Source organism: Amblyraja radiata, chromosome 1 (genome assembly GCF_010909765.2).
Source record: "Amblyraja radiata isolate CabotCenter1 chromosome 1, sAmbRad1.1.pri, whole genome shotgun sequence".
NCBI classification, from domain to species: domain Eukaryota; kingdom Metazoa; phylum Chordata; class Chondrichthyes; order Rajiformes; family Rajidae; genus Amblyraja; species Amblyraja radiata.
In genome coordinates, this window is record NC_045956.1 from 169,517,011 (window position 1) to 169,537,043 (window position 20,033).

At 45.8% G+C, this 20,033-nt stretch overlaps 1 protein-coding gene across 1 annotated transcript; it reads left to right on the top strand.

The window, feature by feature from the left end:
* Positions 1–2,803: 2,803 nt before the first annotated feature.
* LOC116981968 (vasopressin-neurophysin 2-like) lies at positions 2,804–19,547 on the top strand. The gene is made up of 3 exons (XM_033035223.1): positions 2,804–3,142; positions 15,436–15,640; positions 19,060–19,547. The coding sequence occupies exons 1-3, from the start codon at positions 3,023–3,025 to the stop codon at positions 19,221–19,223; spliced, it is 489 nt and encodes a 162-aa protein (XP_032891114.1). The 5' UTR covers positions 2,804–3,022; the 3' UTR covers positions 19,224–19,547.
* The last annotated feature ends 486 nt before the right edge of the window (positions 19,548–20,033 follow it).

Here is a 20,033-nt window from a genome sequence, read left to right on the forward strand (position 1 = left end):
ATGTTCAAGAGGAGGCTGTTATCCTGGCACCAGAGTGCTAGACCAGCCACCTCCTCCCGATAGGCCTTCTCGTCGTTGTCTGAGATCAGGCCCACCACCACAGTGTCATCAGCAAACTTAATTATTGAGTTGGAGCTGAACCTAGCCACACAGTCATGTGTGTACAGGGAGTACAATATGGGGCTGAGGACGCAACCCTGGGGCGATCCTGTGCTCAGGATGAGGGACTTCGATGTATTCCCTCCCATCTTGACTACCTGGGGCCTGGCGGTGAGAAAGTCCAGGACCCAGGCACACAGGGAGGTGTTGAGCCCCAATTCCATTAGCTTCCCGGCCAGTCTGGTGGGGACTATCGTGTTGAAGGCTGAACTGTAGTCTATGAACAGCATCCTCACGTAGCCCCCCTTCTGGCTGTCCAGATGGGAGAGAGCGGTGTGCAAGACCTGGGAGACCGCATCGTCCGTGGATCTGTTCGGACGGTATGCGAACTGCAACGGGTCCATGTTCCGAGGGAGGAAGGCGCAGATGTGTTTCTTCACCAGCCTCTCAAAGCATTTCATGACTACCGAGGTAAGGGCCACCGGACGGTAGTCATTCAGACAGGCTTGGGAGGCATTTTTTGGTACCGGTACAATGATGGTCCCAAGAGGCCAACTCATCCTTCAGGTTCTCGTTGAGGCCATGGATGAAGATACTGAGCAAAGCGGTATCACACCAACCGCTCTCTAAAGCAGTGGTTCAAAAATCTATAGCGTATTCGGCAACAGAGCGTACCCCCTGGCCAAGATGCAGCATCCTCTCGGCTGCCTCTCTTCTGACCAAAAGGTGGTCGGAAATCTTTCTCAGCTCCGCCGAAAAATGGGCAAAGTTCTGGCAGAAGTCTAGCTGTTTCTCCCAGGCAGCTCTACCCCAGGCTGAAGCACGGCCTGACAGCTGGGAGGTGGCATAGGCTACTTTGGAGCATTCTGTGCTGAAGCTCAAAAACCAAGGAGCACTGGGATAGGAATGACCTGCAGGTAGCGGGATCACCATGGTACCTCTCTGGGGTGGGAAGAACTGTTTCCAGAATGGGCTGGATACAGCTGGAAGTTGACGGAGGCGGAGAGATATCAGCAGAGATGGAAGGAATTGGCGGCACTGTGAGGTGTGACAGGACCTGGCAGACAGTGTTTGCCAACGGCTGGATGGTCGCTATGAGTTGGTCTATTCAAGCCTCATGGGTGCCAGGAGTGGAGCCTTGAAGTTGATCAGCCCTGCGCAGCCGAGCCAGTAAATCCTCAGCGCCAAGATCAGAATTGCCTGCCGAGTCCACACTGGCCAACTAATCTGTCAGCAGGCTCAAAAATGGAAAGGACTCAAATGCAGGCTCACCGAAAAGTACTGAAGAAAACCCAAAATCCAAGCACGAATGGAACCGAAAGATATAGACCTGGAACCGACACAACTCAGAACTGCTATCGACCCGACAGAATACAGAACTGATTAGTCGGCACCCAATTGGTGATGATCTCAGGTATTTATACCAAGTGATAGATTAGGGGAGTAGATTAAATGCACGTGTAACTCCTAATAGTTCAGGGGACGAGTGTGGACAGAGTCCCAAGTGTCTGGAGGTGTGGCAAGTGTAACAGATTCTTAAATGTTGCAATAATATTTGCCTCAACTACCTCCTCCGGCAAGTCGTTCCATACACCCATCACCCTTTGTGTAAAAAATTTACCCCTCAGGTTCCTGTTAAATCTTTCTCTCCTCACCTTAAACCCATGTCTTCTGGTTCCCGATTCCACCTACTCTGAGCAGAAGACTCTGTGCATTTACCCGATCTATTCCTTTCATGATTTTGTACATCTCTAAAAGATTACTCCTCGTCCTCTTGCACTCCAAGGAATATAATCCTGGCCTGCTCAACCTCTCAGTATAGCTCGGGGCCTCGAGTCCTGGCAACATCTTCGTAAATCTTCTCTGCACCCTTTCCAGCTTGACAACATCTTTCTTATAACATGATGACAATATCTAAATGTGGCCTCACCAACTCCTTGTACAACTGTAACAGGACTTCCCGACTTCTATACTCAATGGACCTATGCAGAAGAGTTAAAGACTTAAGGCCATAGCTTTAAAGTGAGAGTGGCAAAAATTAAATGAAATGAGCAGGGCAAGCTTGGCATCATGTTCAGCATGGATACTGTGGGCCGAAGGGCCTGTTCCTTTGCTGTACTGTTCCTATACTTTACTGTGCTTTTGCACTGGTGACACTTAAAGCACCATGGACCATCCATGTTCTCCAGAGGTGCTGCCTGACTCGCTGAGTTACTCCAGCATTCTGTGTCTTTGCTTGGTCAACCAGCACCTGCAGTTCATTTTTCTGCATCTGTATTATTTCTGCATCTATGTTTGTTTTATGAAATTTGTGAAAATGCAGGGCAAGTTTGTATTTTCTGTTCCACTCAAGGACATTGAAGAGACATAGCATGCAAGGTAGACAACACCATCTTACTGATTCCCCTTGTAATTATGTTTTATAAACTCCAGTGAACTATTTCCGAGCGCTCCTTGAATCTTGTGAGCCCACTTTCGTTCTGTGTCACCCGGGGCTCTTTGAATACCTCATGAATTTGCGAGTCTGGCTACAAAAGCCGGCTCCCACACACACAGCGAGGCCATTCAACCCGGGGGGCGGAGGGCAGCAGTTTTTGTCAGCTTGTCCAACTCTCCCCCGCCCCTCTATCTATGCTTTACACACAGCCTTGTCAAACAACATGTTTGCAAAGCAAGCCAGTGAAGTTTTCCGCCGCTGGAACTTTAGTTGTTAACAAGTTCCTGGTAACAACGCGGTCCACGAGTTGACGCGTGCTTGGCAGTGGGATGCTGCTATTACACTCGGCATTTCAAAATAAAACAATATCTATCGCCAGCAATTTATGCAGAAGATGAATTGGTCGAAAGCAGTGACGTGTGCGGCGGTGTATAAGTAGAAGATAGCGACCTCAGGGGTGTGTATAGCAAGCCTGTGCTGGACGCAATGCCGCTCTTGTCCCATCTAGTCTGCCTGCTGTGGCTCCTAGCCCTGGCATCGACATGCTACATCCAAAACTGCCCCAGAGGAGGCAAGAGGTCTTTCTTCGACACAGACATCAGGCAGGTAAGCCGGTACCACCTTCCCTCGACAACTTCCTTCATTTGTGTTGTGTTCAAAAGGGAACTGCAGATGCTGGAATATCGAAGGTACACAAAATTGCTGGGGAAACTCAGCGGGTGCAGCAGCATCTATGCTGCTGCACCCGCTGAGTTTCCCCAGCAATTTTGTGTACCTTCCTTCATTTGTGTTGTTGTTTTTAAGGAAAGCATTTGGTTTATTTTTGAAAGGAAATCGAGTCAATAATCCAGAGTAGACACAAACGCGCTGGAGTAATTCAGCGGGTCAGGCAGAACCGTTTGATGAATGTGGATAGGCGACGTTTCGGTTCGTGACCTTTCCTCGGAGTTTTCTTCAAGAGTCAAGAATGATTCAATGCCGTGTGTTCCGGAAGGGAACAATTCTTACTTAACAGAATAATTACACACAGTAGAGTCATGGAATCATAGGCATACATCGTGGAAACAGGCCCTTCAGCCCAACTTGCTCACACGGATCAACATGTCCCATCTATACTCGTCCCACTTGTACTAGAAAGTATTCTAACTTCTCTGCACTGAATCATGTCGAGGGCCTCCTGATCCAAGTATGTAATATTATTACAGGCACAGACAGGGTAGATAGTCAGAACGTGTTTATTTTGTTACCCCAGGGTGGAAATGATTTAGTGTGAAAGTAAATGTCTTAGTTTCACACGAAAACCAAAGTTCTGGATCCTCCCTATATTGAGGGAAGTCTTTTAGGACCGAGATGAGAAAATCATTTTTTACACAGAGAGTGGTGAATCTGTGGAATTCTCTGCCACAGAAGGTAGTTGAGGCCAGTTCATTGGCTATATTTAAGAGGGAGTCAGATGTGGCCCTTGTGGCTAAACTGTCCCAGAGGAGGCAAGAGGTCTTTCCTCGACACAGACATCAGGCAGGTAAGTCGGTATCACCTTCCCTCGACAACTTCCTTCATTTGTGTTGTTGTTTTTAAGGGGGAATGGAGAGAAGGCAGGGATGGGATACTGAGTTGGATGATCAGCCATGATCATATTGAATGGTGGTGCAGGCTCGAAGGGCCGAATGGCCTACTCCTGCACCTAGTTTCTATGTTTCTATGAACTTGCTCCAGCATATTCCGAACCAGAATTTTTCCCAAAGTGATCCGAGCAGAAGTAGGCCATTTGGTCCATCAAGTCTACTCTGCCATTCAATCATGGCTGATCTATCTTGCCCTCTTAGCCCAATTCTCCTGCATTCTCCTGAGTCTAAAATGGGCAAGAGTGACAGTGAATGGCAGGGCTCTGGGGAGTGTTGTAGACAGAGGGATCTAGGCGTGCAGGTGCATGGTTCCTTGAAGGTGGAATCGCAGGTAGAAATGGGGTGATCAAAAAGGCTTTCGGCACATTGGCCTTCATCAGTCAGAGTATTGAGTATAGAAGTTGGGAGGTCATGTTGCATTAATAAGATGTTGGCGAGGCTGCTTTTAGAGTATTGTGTTCAGTTCTGGGCACCATGTTATTGGTAAGATGTTGTCAAGCTGGAAAGGGTACAGAGAAAATTTACAAGGATGTTGCCAGGACTAGAGGGTCTGGGCTACAGGGAGAGGTTTAGGCTGGGATTCTAATTCCTGGGAGCCCAGGAGGGTGAGGGGTGATCCTATAGAGGTGTATAAAATCATGAGAGGAATAAATTAGGTAGATGCACAGAGTCGCTTGCCCAGAGTAGGTGAATAGAGGACCAGAGGACATACGATTAAGGTGACGGGGAAAAGATTTAATAGAAATCTGAGGTGTAACTTTAAACACAAAGGGTGGTGGGTGTATGGAACAAGCTGCCAGAGGAGGTAGTTGAGGCTGGGAGTATCCCAACATTTAAGAAACAATTAGACAGGTACGTGGACAGGACAAGTTTGGAGGGATATGGACCAAACGAGGACAGGTGGAATTGGTGTAGCAGGGACATTGTTGGCCAGTGTGGGCAAGTTGGGTCAAAGGGCTTGTTTCCACACTGTATCACTCTACGATTCTAGGATTCTAAGTTTACTCTGCCATTCAATCATAGCTGATCTATCTTCCTCTCTTAACCCCATTCTCCTGCCTTCTCCCATAAACCCTGACATAGTTGTACCCAGGTGTGTGAGTTCAAAGGGCAGTGTGTTTAGTGGGTTCTGGGACAGTTTGTTACCGGTGGGAAAATGGCAATTGACGTCTCCCTGTGCAGTTTAGTTTAGTTTGGCGATACAGCACGAAAATAAGCACTTTTGCCCACCGAGTCCGTACCAACCAGCGATCCCCGCACATTAACACTATCCTATACACACTAGGGACAAATTGCACTTATACCAAGTATACAAACCCAAGCCAATTAACCTTCAATCCTGTACTCCTTTGGAAACCGAAGATCTCAGAGAAAATCCACGCGGTCACGGGGGAATGTACAAACTCTGTACAAACAGCAGTCAGGAATGAACCTGGGTCTCTGGCACTGTAAGTGCTGTAAGGCAGCAACTCTACCACTGTGTGGCCCAATTACTGCAGCTCTTCTGGGGAAGAGGGCTACTTAGTGTCTCCTGTTTTTGAATTTGAAATTGAAATAATTTTATTGCCACACAACCAAGGTCGGTTGTGTGGCAATGTTCAGAGGTAAGGTTTCAATTTTACCCAAAAATGGTATATAGATTAAAAAATAATCTGGAGGTTCAATGGCTGGTATTGCATTACCCACTGGTTTAGTTGAACACTGGGAAGAACTCAACTGATTAGCAAAGATAGATACAAAATGCTGGAGTAACTCAGCGGGACAGGCAGCATCTCTGGAGAAAAGGAATGGGTGACGTTTCTTCAGACAAGGTCTCAACCCGAAACATCGCCCATTCCATCTGTGAAAAGATGCAGCCTGTGTTCCGCTGAGTTACTCCAGCATTTTGTGTCTATCTTTGGTGCAAACCAGCATCTGCAGTTCCTTCCAACACATTTCAACTGACCAGCATTTCCCTGAGGCTTTCAAAGCAAATTTGGAGGTATGAAAATTCTTCATCCCAATATTGGTAAGAATTGATAACTTCAAGGTGGAGATTTTTAGATTTTTTAATATTAATTGACATAGAACATAGAACCGGACAGTAAAGGAACAGGCATTGTGGCCCACAATGTCCGTGCCGAACATAATGCCATATCTCTTTTTGCTCTTTTTGATCCATTGCCCTCCATTCCATGTGCGCATCTAAAAGCTCTTAAAAGCCACTGTCGTATCTGCCTCCACCACCACCCCTGGCATCACGTTCCAAGCATTCACCAAACCTGCCCTACATATGATCTTTAAAATCTGCCCTTTGCACCAACAGCTTTGCCCCCCTGGTCTTTGACGTTTCCACCCTGGGAAAGGGGTTCTGACTGTCTACCCTATCACTGCCTCTCATAACTTTACATACTTCAGTCAGGTCTCCCCTGACATGACAGTGCAGGAAAGGAGAGGGGAGGGAAGAGCCTTCTGTGGCCCATTGGCAGAAACTGGTGGTTCAAGAGAGAGCTAGATAAAGATAGCAGGGTCGGGGGATATGGGGAGAAGGCAGGAACGAGGTACTGATTGGGGATGATCAGCCATGATCGCATTGAATGGCGGTGCTGGCTCGAAGGGCTGAACGGCCTACTCCTGCACCTATTGTCTATTGTCTAAATGGGCTGTTTTCATGCATTTGATGTAAAGCATGAAGCTTCTGAAAATTAGTCCAACCTAACCCGAAATTGGAAGAACAGCACCTCGTATTTCGCTCGGGCACCTTACAGCCCAGCGGTATGAACATTAATTTCTCCAATTTCAAGTAACTCCTGCATTCCCTCCCCCCCCCCCCCCCCCCCTCTCCTCCTTTTCACAATCTTGTCATTCCACCAGTTCCACTGTTCACATCCTTGTGTCCCTCTCATTAGCATATCTACCACAGCCAAAAATGGGCCATTATGGACTCCACCCTTCCCCAGGTCATCTGTTGCCAGCCTGATTTGCTCTGCTCTTTTCTCAACTTCAGTTCTCCCCCCCCCCCTCCTCCCACCTCTATCTTTCAGTCTGAAGAAGGGTGCCGATCCGAAACGTCACCTATTCCTTTTCTCCGGAAATGTTGCCGGACCCGCTGGGTTACTCCAGCACTGTGTATCCATCTAATCCGAAACACTGTGGCTTCATCTTAGCAAATAATTCATCAATCAGTTCGCAAGTCTGCAGACAAATGCTTGTTACTCAAAATCTGGGCAGACCAAAGACAAAAAACCCTCAAAGAATGCACAGTTGGATTAACTCAGCAGTTCAGGCAGCAAGTCTGGAGAACAGGGATAGGTGGCGTTTCTAGTCGGGACCCTTCGTCAGATTCAGGCTTGTATCTTCTTAAGTCTCCCATGGAAACACGGAGCTCAGACTGTTGACATGACAACTTTCTAAGTTCATAGGTTATAGGAGCCAAATTAGGCCCTTCCGCCCATCGTCTACTCCGCCATTCAATCATGGCTGATCTATCTTTCCTTCTCAACCCCATTCTCCTCCCCATAATGCCTGACACCAATACTATTCAATCTCCACTTCAGATTCAGATTCAAACTTTATTGTCATTGTGCAGTGTACAGTACAGACAACGAAATGCAGTTAGCATCTCCCTAGAAGAGCGACATAGAATATGAGTAATAAATAAATATATTTACGTGCATACAGTCATAGTAGTGCAATTATTTTTTTCCTGGTGGAAGGAGTGTCCGGGGGTGGGGGGGGGGGGGGGTGATTGGCAATCACCGAGGTACAGTGTTGAGTAATGTAACAGCCGCAGGGAAGAAGCTGTTCCTGGACCTGCTGGTCCGGCAACGCAGAGACCTGTAGCGCCTCCCGGATGGTAGGAGGGTAAACAGTCTGTGGTTGGGGTGAGAGCAGTCCTTGACGATGCTGAGCGCCCTTCGCAGACAACGCTTGCTTTGGACAGACTCAATGGAGGGGAGCGAGGAACTGGTGATGCGTTGGGCAATTTTCACCACCCTCTGCAGTGCTTTCCGGTCGGAGACAGAGCAGTTGCCATACCATACTGTGATACAGTTGGTAAGGATGCTCTCGATGGTGCAGCGGTAGAAGTTCACCAGGATCTGAGGAGACACTTTAAAAATATCCATTGACGGCCTCCCCACCCTTCTGTGGCACAGGCTCAGCATAAAAGATGTATATTTAGAATGGCGATGAGGAGGAATTTCTCCCGCCAGAGGGAATTCATTGCCACAAAAGGCCGTGGAGGCCTTCATTGGGTATTTTTAAGGCGGAAATTGATAAGTTCTTGATTGGAAAGGATGTCAAGGGTTATGGGACAAGGTAGGAGAATGGGGTTCAGCCCTGATCGAATGGCAGAGCAGACACGATGGGCCGAATGGCCTAATTCTGCTCCTATATCTTTTGAACTTATGGACAAGTGTTTGGCAAAATAATTGTTGAGTCTACACTCGGTATCGCCGATGTATTGGAGGCCACAAGGGGAATACAACATACAGGTGATGAGGTTAGTGGAGGTACACGTGAATTTCTGTCTCACCTGGAAGGACTGCTGCGATCCTGGGATTGATATGATGGAGGAGGAACAGGTATTGCATCTCCTGCATTCGCTGGGGAAAGTACCTTGGGAAGGGGTGGTTGGAGTAGGAAGGGGTGAGTGAACCAAAGATTTGCAGAGGGAGCAGATTCTGCAGAAGGCAGAAAGGGATGGGGATACATAGATGTGACTGGTGGTGGGATCACATTGGAGGTGACGGAAATGTCAGAGGACAATATGTTAGATGCAGAGGCTGGTGGGGTGAAAGGTGAGGACCAGGAGACCACTGAGGAGAGGGAGAGTTAGAGCAGAACTACAGGACAAGGAGGAGATGCGGGTGAGGGATTGATCAATGACAGAAAGGAGGGAACTCTTTACTAAAGAAAGACGACCTCTCAAATATCCTAGAATGGAAAGCCACATCTTGGGAGCAGACAGTGAAATTGAGAGTAGGGCATAGTGTCTTTGCAAGAGGCAGGGTGGGAGGAGATGTAGTCCAGATAACTGTGGGAGTTGGTGGGTTCAGTAAGATGAGGTCAGGGTCAGACGAGGGAATAATTACAGACAAAAGTTGTGCCAAATGTTTCTGTCAATCTTAATTTAAAGGCCGTGTTAGCACTAGAAAGAATGCAGAAGATATTCACTGGGATGTTATCATGAATGGAGGGCTTTAGCTGGGAAACTGGATAGGCTGGGGCAGGCAGGAGGTGAAAAACTGATCTTGTATTTACAATATATATTAATGATTTAGATGAAGGAATTAAAAGTAACATTAGCAAATTTGCAGATGACACGAAGCTGGGTGGCAGTGTGAACTGTGAAGAGGATTCTATGAGGATGCAGGGTGACTTGGATAGGTTGGGTGAGTGGGCAGATGCATGCCAGATGCAATTTAATGTGGATAAATGTGAGGTTATCCACTTTGGTGGCAAGAACAAGAAGTCAGATTATTATCAGAATGGTGTCAGATTAGGAAAAGGGGAAGTGCAACGAGACCTGGGTGTCCTTGTACATCAGTCACTGAAAGTAAGCATGCAGCTACAGCAGGCAGTGAAGAAAGCTAATGGCATGCTGGCCTTCATATCGAGAGGATTTGAGTATAGGAGCAAAGAGGTCCTTCGGCAATTGTACAGGGCCCTGGTGAGACCACACCTAGATAATTGTGTGCAGTTTTGGTCCCCTAATTTGAGGAAGGACATTCTTGCTATTGAGGGAGTGCAGCTTGGGTTCACAATGTTATTTCCTGGGATGGTGGAACTGTCATATGATGAAAGAATGGAACAACTGGGGTTGTATTCACTGGAATTTAGAAAGATGAGAGGGGATTTTATAGAAACATATAAAATTATTAAGGAATTGGACAAGCTGAATGCAGGAAATATGTTCCCGGCGTTGAGGGAGTCCAGAACCAGAGGCCACAGTTTAAGAATAAGGGGCAGACCATTCAGAACTGAGATGAGGAAAAACCTTTTCACCCAGAGAGTTGTGAATTTGTGGAATTCTCTGCCTCAGAAGGCAGTGGAGGCCGATTTACTGGATGCATTCAAAAGAGAGTTAAATAGAGCTCTTAGGGGTAGAAAAATCAAGGGATATAAGGAGAAGGCAGGAATGGGGCCCTGATTGTGGATGATCACATTGAATGGCAGTGCTGGCTCGAAGGGCCAAATGGCCTACTCCTGCACTTATTTTCTATGTTTCTACGTCTATGTTTCTTGTGGAGGTTTATAAAATTGTGAGGGGAATAGAGGTAGACACCATCTTTCCCCCATGTTGGGGGAGTCTAAAACTCATGGAGTATAAACTTTAGGTGAGCGGGGAAACTTTTTCACATAGAGGGTGGAGGGAGGGATATCTAATGAGTTGCCAGAGGAGATGACAGAGGCAGGTACAAACAAATGCAATGTTTAAAATCATTTGGACAGATATATGATGGATCGGAAAAGAATAGAAAGGTATGATTTAAATGCAGGAAAATGGGATTAGCATAGATAGGCATCTTAGTCGGCAGGAAGAATTGTGCCACAAGGCCCCTTTCTATGCTCTTTGACTATGATGCCATATAAAAAATGATGAATCTATCTATATTTTGTTTAATCAATTTTTTCTGTATTTGAATACATATATTGCATTATCAGAGATGTTTTTAAAACATTAAAGTTATATATTTTTTTATCATTAGTTGAAGTCACATGCAAATGAAACATTAATAGTGAACAAGTTATAGATTTTATCAATAGAAAGGGTGTCACGGTTTCGTAGCTGTAGTCAAGTCAAGTCACATTTATTTATATAGCACATTTAAAAAACAACTCTCGTTGGCCAAAGTGCTTTATATTTGTTATAAGAATAGTATAAACAAACAAACTACATACATATATACATGTAGCCCTCGCTCAGTGGACGTCAGGAAAGGCTTGGGAGTATAGATACGTTTTTAGTCTTGACTTAAAGAAGTCGATGGAGGGGGCAGTTCTGATGGGAAGGGGGATGCTGTTCCACAGTCTAGGAGCTGCAACCGCAAAGGCACGGTCGCCCCTAAGCTTATGCCTAGACCGCGGGATATTCAGCAGCCCCAAGTCGGCCGATCTGATGGACCTGGAGGTGGAGTGGTGGGTGAGAAGACTTTTAATGTAGGAGGGGGCAAGCCCATTAAGGGCTTTGTAGACATAGAGGAGGGTCTTGAAATGTATACGGAACCGCACAGGGAGCGAGTGGAGAGAGGCCAGGATCGGGGTGATGTGGTCCCTTTTTTGGGTGCTCGTCAGGAGTCTCGCTGCGGCGTTTTGGACCAGTTGCAGGCGGGACAGGGAGGATTGGCTGATGCCAGTGTAAAGAGAGTTGCAGTAATCTAGGCGGGAGGAGATAAATGTGTGGATGATCTTTTCGAGGTCATCAAAGTGGAGGAATTGTTTTATTTTAGCTATCGTCCGAAGCTGAAAGAAGCTAGCTTTTACCACGGCATTGACTTGTTTGTCAAATTTCACTGCTGAGTCAAATATCACGCCGAGGTTTTTGACGTGAGGTTTGAGTAGTGGGGTAAGGCTTCCAAGGCTGCCTGCTATCATTTTGATTGAGTTCGAGGGGCTCGGACTGTAGAGCTGCTGCCTTACGACGTCAGGGACCCAGCTTCGATTCTGACTCCGAGTGTTGTTTATATGGAGTTTATACTTTCTCCCCATGACTGTGTGGGTTTTCTCCGGGAGCTCCGGTTTCCTCCCACACTCCAATGACGTAAAGGTTTGTCGGTTAATTGGCCTCGGTAAAAATTGTAAATTGTCCCTAGGGTGTAGGATAGTATTAGTGTACGGTGATCACTTGTTGGGCTTGATGGGCTGAAGGGTCAATTTTGCACTGTATCTCTAAAGTTTAATGTCTAAACCGCAAGTGATTAACTGGCCACTATATGTAGTACAATTTCTAAATAAGTCATATTATGAATTGTAAAACCCAGATGTGGCCATAAACTGGGCGGACAGTGTAAATTGTGATGTTTTATATGCCCTTAAAATTCTTGGATTAATTGCATGAAGCACATCCTAGATGCAGGAAGATTGTTCCCGATGTTGGGGAAGTCCAGAACAAGGGGTCACAGTTTAAGGATAAGGGGGAAATCTTTTAGGACCGAGATGAGAAAAACAATTTTCACACAGAGAGTGGTGAATCTCCTGAATTCTCTGCCACAGAAGGTAGTTGAGGCCAGTTCATTGGCTATATTTAAGAGGGAGTTAGATGTGGCCCTTGTGGCTAAAGGGATCAGGGGGTATGGAGAGAAGGCAGGAACAGGATACTGAGTTGGATGATCAGCCATGATCATATTGAATGGCGGTGCAGGCTCGAAGGGCCGAATGGCCTACTCCTGCACCTATTTTCTATGTTTCTATCCTGTTTCACAGTCACTGTGCTGCATTTGAAGCTCTTAATACAAATCTAATGAATGAAATTGGTCAGTTCACAAACACAAATAAATGTATTTGGATTCAGAAATCAATTCTTAAAGAAGGATGTTTCTATGCAAGCAATTGAACTATTAACTAAGGAGTTTAATGTTTAAAGCCCAGAGAATTTTCACCAGAAACTGTTTGGATATTTAATGCATAAGCATCATATTTACTGAGTAATAGACACAAGAAATTAAAGTAGGAGTATATGAACAAAATAAGTAAGAAGGCCATTAGGCCATCAGTAACCTGTCTTAACATTTGATCAAATCCTGCATCATTTTCTTTGCTTGTCAGATGGATATTACTGAAGACGGGGGGAGAATTAGGTATCGAGAAACTGGAATTTTGAAAGAGGTCAAGAGTGTTTTATTGTCATATATCCCGAAATGGAAAAAATGAAATTCTCACTTTGGTTTAGAGATAGAGTGTGGAAATAGTCCCTTTGTCCCACCGAGTCCTCGCCGACCAGTGATTGTCCGCACACTAACACTAATCCACACACATTAGGGACAATGTTACAATTATGCCAAGCCAATTAGCCTACAAACCTGTAGGTCTTTGGAGTGCGGGAGGAAACCGGAGATCCCGGAAAAAAAACGACTCGGGTCACAGGGAGAATGTACAGCAGATACTTGCAGCAGCACAACAGATATGTAAACATATTCCTCTGTAAAACCCATAATAAACAACAACAAAATGTTCAGAAGGTATATTTAAAAAAAACAGACAAATAAACAGACACTAGTAATGCAAAGACCAGTCTATATAGTCCAGAGCCTATTTGAAGGTTGTAGTGTTTAATAGCCCGAAGAGTCGTTGGAAACAAGCTGTTCCTGAACCTGGATGTTACAGATTTCAGGCTTCTATATCTTCTTCCTGATGGCAGGAGTGAAATGGTGGTGGAGTCAACAACATGGAAGTGTATGCGTGCAGTTAACAGGAAAGAGAGTGTAGGAGGACACGTTTAAACTAACAGGGCAGGGGGATGGGAACCAATGTATGGAGGCAGAGGGCCATAAAAGGACAGAACCAAAAGGCAGAAGGGAGATAACAAAAACTAACCTGAAAGCTTTGTGCCTTAATGAGAGGAGCATTCGTAATAAGGTGAATGAAATGAATGTGCAGTTAGGAATAGGAATACTTTATTGTCACATGTGACTAGGCACAGTGAGATTCTTTGCTTGTATACACAATGTAGTTAAGGGATATGATATAGTTGGAATTACGGAGACATGGCTCCAGGGTGACCAAGGCTGGGAGTGGAACATGCAGGGGTATTCGATGCTGCAGAATCGGTATGGGTAGAACTGCAAAATAGCCAAATGCAGAAAACGCTTGTTGGAGTTGTATACAGACCACCAAACAGCAGTAGGGAGGTTGGGGATAACATGAAGCAGGGAATTAGGGATGTGTAGCAAAGGTACAGCAGATATCATGGGTGACTTTAATCTGCATATTGATTGGGCCAACCAAATTGGTAACAGCACTGAGGAGGATTTCCTGGAATGTATACGGATAGGTTTTTAAACCAATATGTAGAGGAACCAACCAGAGGACAGGCCATCCTAGACTGAGTATTGTGTAATGAGGCAGGATTAGTTAGCGATCTTGTTGTGCATGGACCCTTGGGCAACAATGACCATAATATGGTGGAATTCTGCATTAGGATGGAGAGTGACACGGTTAATTCAGAGACTAGGGTCCTGAACTTGATTAAAGGAGACTTTGTGAAGGTATCAGGCGGGAATTGGCGAGGATAGACATGCAAATGATACTTAAAGGGTTGACAGTGGAGATGCAATGATGAAGATTTAAAGACCGCATGGATGAACTCCAGAAATTGTTCATCCCTGTCTGGCGAAAAAATAAAACTGGCAAGGCAGCAATACCGTGGCTGACGAGGGAAGTCAAGGAATAGGCATATAAATTGGGCAGAAGAAGCGGAAAACCGGAGGACTGGGAGAAATTTAGAACTCAATAGAGGAGGACAAAGGGATTAATTAAGAGGGGGAAAAAAGAGCATGAAAGAAAGCTTGCGGGGAATATAAAAACTGACTGTAAAATTTCTTTAAGTATGTAAAAAGGAAAAGATTAGTGAAGACGAATGTAGGTCCCTTACAGTCAGAGACAGGTGAATTTATAATGGGAAACAAGGAAATGGCAGAACAGTTGAACGAGCACTTTGGTTCTGTCTTCACTAAGGAAGACAGAGCAATCTTCCAGAAATACTAGGGCACTGAGGATCGACTGGGAGGGAGGAACTGAAGGGAATCCACATTAGTCAGGAAATGGTGTTAGGTAAACTGTTGGGACTGAAGGCAGATAGATCCCCAGGGCCTGATGGTCTGCATCCCATAGTACTCAAGAAGGTGGTCCTAGAAATCGTGGATGCATTGGTGATTATTTTCCAATATTCTCTCGACTCTGGATCAGTTCCTGTGGAATGGAGGGTAGCCAATGTAACCACTTTTTAAGAAAGGAGGGAGAGAGAAAACGGGGAATTATAGACCAAGTAGCCTTACATCATCGGTCGTGGGGATCCGATGGTCCGATGGCCTAATTCTGCTCCTACCTCTCATGAATTTATCTTTTGCAGTTGAAGTTAAGTTTTTTTGTTGTTGAAGAACATGAAAAAAATGATGCTTTCTTCCCAATTTAATTCCATCACAGGATGTGGGCGACACTGGAAAGGTCAACGTTTGTCCATTTATCATCCATTCTGTTGACATTGTAGACTGCGCTGAGCTGCTTTCCTGAACCAACTCTGGTCAACAAACTGCTGATTATGCTTTCACTTTCTTTGTTTCCGTTCTCCGTTAGTGTATGCCTTGCGGACCTGACAACAGAGGCCGTTGCTTTGGAGCTAACATCTGCTGCGGGCAAGAGCTTGGCTGCTTCATTGGGACCTCGGAAACACTGAGATGTCAGGAGGAGAACTATCTGCTCTCCCCGTGTGAACCCGCTGGATCACCCTGTGGAGCAAGTGGTGGGAAATGTGCATCGTCGGGTATCTGCTGCACTGACGGTAATAATCTCTGCATTTGAGCTTGAGTCTGGTTTATTGTCACATGTACAGTGAAAAGCTTTTGTTGCGTCTGTGGAATTCTCTGCCTCAGAGGGCAGTGGAGGCAGGTTCTCTGGATACTTTCAAGAGAGAGCTAGATAGGGCTCTTAAAGATAGCGGAGTCAGGGGATATGGGGAGAAGGCAGGACGGGGTAGTGATTGTGGATGATCAGCCATGATCACATTGAATGGCTCGAAGGGCCGAATGGCCTACTCCGGCACCCATTGTCTATTGTCTAACCAGTCAGCGGAAATTCAATACATGTTTACAGTCGAGCTATCCGCACTGTAGCATAGTTAGAGTAAGAACTGCTCGTTTCCACATATACCCTGATTACTAGCAACAAGGCACAAATTTTCCAGTAGACTAACTTGACTGATCTAGGAGAGTAAGCCAGAGTTATCAATGCTAAAGAATAAGATAAATTTGTGCATTAACAGGGCAATTATATGGTAATACAGCATGGAAACAGGCCCTATAGCCCAATTAGCCCACAACCGACCAACTTGCCCCATCTTACCTCTCTATCTGAAGATAGACAAAAAAAGCTGAAGTAACTCAGTGGGACAGGCATCATCTCTGGAGAGAAGGGAAGGTGACGTTTCGGAACAGGTCCCTTCTTCAGATTGAAAGTCACGGGAGAGGGATACGAGAGATATAGATGATGATGATGTGGAGAGATAAAGAACAATGATTGAAAGATATGCAAAAAATTAATGATGATAAGGGAAACATAGAAACATAGAAATTAGGTGCAGGAGTAGGCCATTCGGCCCTTCGAGCCGAATGGCCTACTCCTGCACCTAATTTCTATGTTTCTATGTTTCCTTTATCATCATTAATTTTTTGCATATCTTTCAATCAACAGGTCAGCTGTTTGTTGGATGAAAACGAAAAGCTGGTGCGACTCTCTCTTCCTCCCTCTCTCCTCTCTCCTCCCCTCCCTCTCTCCTCCCCTCCCACTCTCCCCCCTCCCACTCTCCCCCCTCCCTCTCTCCCCCCTCCCTCTCTCCCCCCTCCCTCTCTCCCCCCTCCCTCTCTCCCCCTCCCTCTCTCCCCCCTCCCTCTCTCCCCCCTCCCTCTCTCCCCCCATCCTTCTCTCGCCCCTCCCTCTCTCCCCACTGTTTTGCATATCTTTCATTCATTGTTCTTTATCTCTCTACATCATCGTCTATATCTCTCTTTTCCCTTTCCCGTGACTTTCAGCCTGAAGAAGGGTCTCGACCCGAAACGTCATCCATTCATTCTCTCCAGAGATGCTGCCTGTCCTGCTGAGTTACTCTAGATTTTTAGGTCTATCTTCGGTTTAAACCAGAATCTGCAGTTCCTTCCCACACATTTCCTTTCTCTCTCCTTCCTCTCTCTTCCACTCTCTTTCCTTTCACTTTCTCTCTTTCTTTTCCCACTCTCCCTCTCCCTCTCGTGCTCACTGTTATGTCCACATCGTGCGATTGGCGGCCTCTGCTGGGGACCGACTTTGGAAGCTCTAACCGTGGGTGCCTGTGGAATTTTAACATCGTGGAGCTCGTGGTCCCTTGATTTGGGACTGACTTCCGGAGCTCCAGGCCATAGGAGCTTCGATCCCTCCGACGTGGGAGCTTCAAACGCCAGCTGCGGGAGCTTCAATCACCCTGATTGTGGATGGTTCGACTGCCCCGACCGTGGGAGAATAAAGTGGGAAGAAGTTTAGAATGTGGAATCTGCTGTGGTGGATGTTTATGTTAACTTTTATGTAGTTGTGTGTCTTGTTGCTTTTTTTAGTAAGGCTGTATGGTAAATCGAATTTCACTGTACCTTAATGTGACAATAAACAGACCTTTGAAGTTTCTTAAGCGCCTCTATCGTATTTGCCTCCACCAACACCCACGGCAATGCGCTCCAGGCTCCCACCATTGTTTGGGAGAAAAAATATATATATATTTTCCCCTTTCTCCCTTATAGCTATGCCCTCTAGTTTTGGTCATTTCCATCCTGGGGAAAAGGTTCTGACTGTCTTGCCTATCTATGCCTTTCATCATTTTATTTACTTCTATCAAGTCTCCCCTCAACCTCCGGCGTTCTAGAGAAAGCAATGGAAGTCTAGCCAACCTCTCCCTGTAGCTGAAACACTCTCATCCAGGCAGCATTGTGGTAAACCTCCTCTACACCCTCTTCAAAGCTTTCACGGGGTGCAGCGATTGAGTTGCTGCCTTACAGCGCCAGAGACCCGAGTTCTATCCTGACTACGGGTGCTCTCTGTGCGGAGTTTGTACATTCTCCCCGTGACTGCATGGGTGATCCGGTTTCCTCCCACACTCCAAAGACATACAGATTTGGAGGCTTCTGTAAAAATTGTAAATTGTCCCAGGTTTGTAGGATAGAAACATGGAAACATAGAAAATAGGTGCAGGAGTAGGCTATTCGGCCCTTCGAGCCTGCACCGCCATTCAATATGATCATGGCTGATCATCCAACTCAGTATCCTGTACCTGCCTTCTCTCCATACCCCCTGATCTCTTTAGCCACAAGGGCCACATCTAACTCCCTCTTAAATATAGCCAATGAACTGGCCTCAACTACCTTCTGTGGCAGAGAATTCCAGAGATTCAAAATGCCATTTGACAATGTGAAAAATGTTTTTCTCATCTCAGTCCTCAAAGATTTCCCCTTTATCCTTAAACTGTGACCCCTTGTTCTGGACTTCCCCAACATCGGGAACAATCTTCCTGCATCTAGCCTGTCCAACCACTTAAGAATTTTGTAAGTTTCTCTAAGATCCCCCCTCAATCTTCTAAATTCTAGCGAGTACAAGCCGAGTCTATCCAGTCTTTCTTCATATGAAAGTCCTGACATTCCAGGAATCAGTCTGGTGAACCTTCTCTGTACTCCCTCTATGGCAACAATGTCCTTCCTCTGATTAGGAGACCAAAATTGTACGCAATACTCCAGGTGTGGTCTTACCAAGACCCTATACAACTGCAGTAGAACCTCCCTGCTCCTATACTCAAAGTGCTAGTGCTAGTGTATGGGGACCACTGATTGGCGCGGACACGGTGGGCTGAAGGGCCTGTTTGCGCACTGTCCCAAAACTAACCTAAACATCTTGTATAGGAAGGAATTGCAGATGCTGGTTTACACTGAAGATAGCCACAAAATGCTGGTGTAACTTGGCGGGACAGCCAGCATGTCTGGATAGAAGGAACGTTTCAGGTCGAGACCCTTCTTCAGACCAAGGCTCTTCAGTTTGAAGGAGGGTCTCGACCCGAAACGTCACCTAAACTAAACAGCTATCCTGTAATGGGGCAACCAGAACTGCACGCAATACTCCAAATGCGGCCTAAACACAGCCCAATAGAGCTGCAATTCTGTGATTGTCAAATGTTTTCTTGTTTTCTTCCAGAAACCTGTGCCACAGACTCTGACTGCCTGGGGACGGCAGGGAAATGGAGAAACCCACTGATGGGAAGAAACCTGACCTTGGTAGACAGTGCTGCAACCAACCTCCTGCTAAGGCTACTGCGCCTATTTCCTCGGAAGCCTGCTGGGAAGCAGCAGCTAATATAAATGAATATTTGTGTCACAGTGGCCTCTCTCGTTATGTTGTCTTTTTGGGAGGCACTGTGGATTGGAAGAAGCTGGTCACAAGAGGGCAGAAACAATGCATGATCTGTGACACATCAGAGTGTACTTAACTAATATTCACAGAATGTCAGTCTGAATATTTCCATCGCTAGTCGTACATTGTCAAATGGCATTTTTATTTGGATCATTTTTAACCGTACCAACTCAAGTTATTATTCATTTTATCAGTAACATGTTCACAGTAACATTATGGAAGCTTGTATATGTACAGTATACCAAAAATAAAATGGATTATTGTGTAATGTGGAACTGCAATGAACACTGATTGTCTTGGAGTCATATTTCAAAAGTCACCAAACGGAAATAAGGATCATTAGGGCCATCGGAGCCAGTGATCCACGTCATTGTCCTCCACTACGCGTGACGTGGAGCAAGTTGACACTTAGTTTAGTTCAGTTTATTATTGTCACGTTTACCGAAGCACATTGAAAAGCTGTTGCTCCATCATTTTTAGGGGCTATTTAGCTCATCAAGTCTACTCTGCCATTCAATTGTGGCCGATCTATCTTTTCTTCTCAACTCCATTCTCCTGCCTTCACTCCATGACCCTTGACCCCCGTACTATTAAGGGACAGAAGTTTAGGGGTAACATGAGGGGGAACTTCTTTACTCAGAGAGTGGTAGCTGTGTGGAATGAGCTTCCAGTGGAAGTGGTGGAGGCAGGTTCGTTGGTATCATTTAAAAATAAATTGGATAGGCATATGGATGAGAAGGGAATGGAGGGTTATGGTA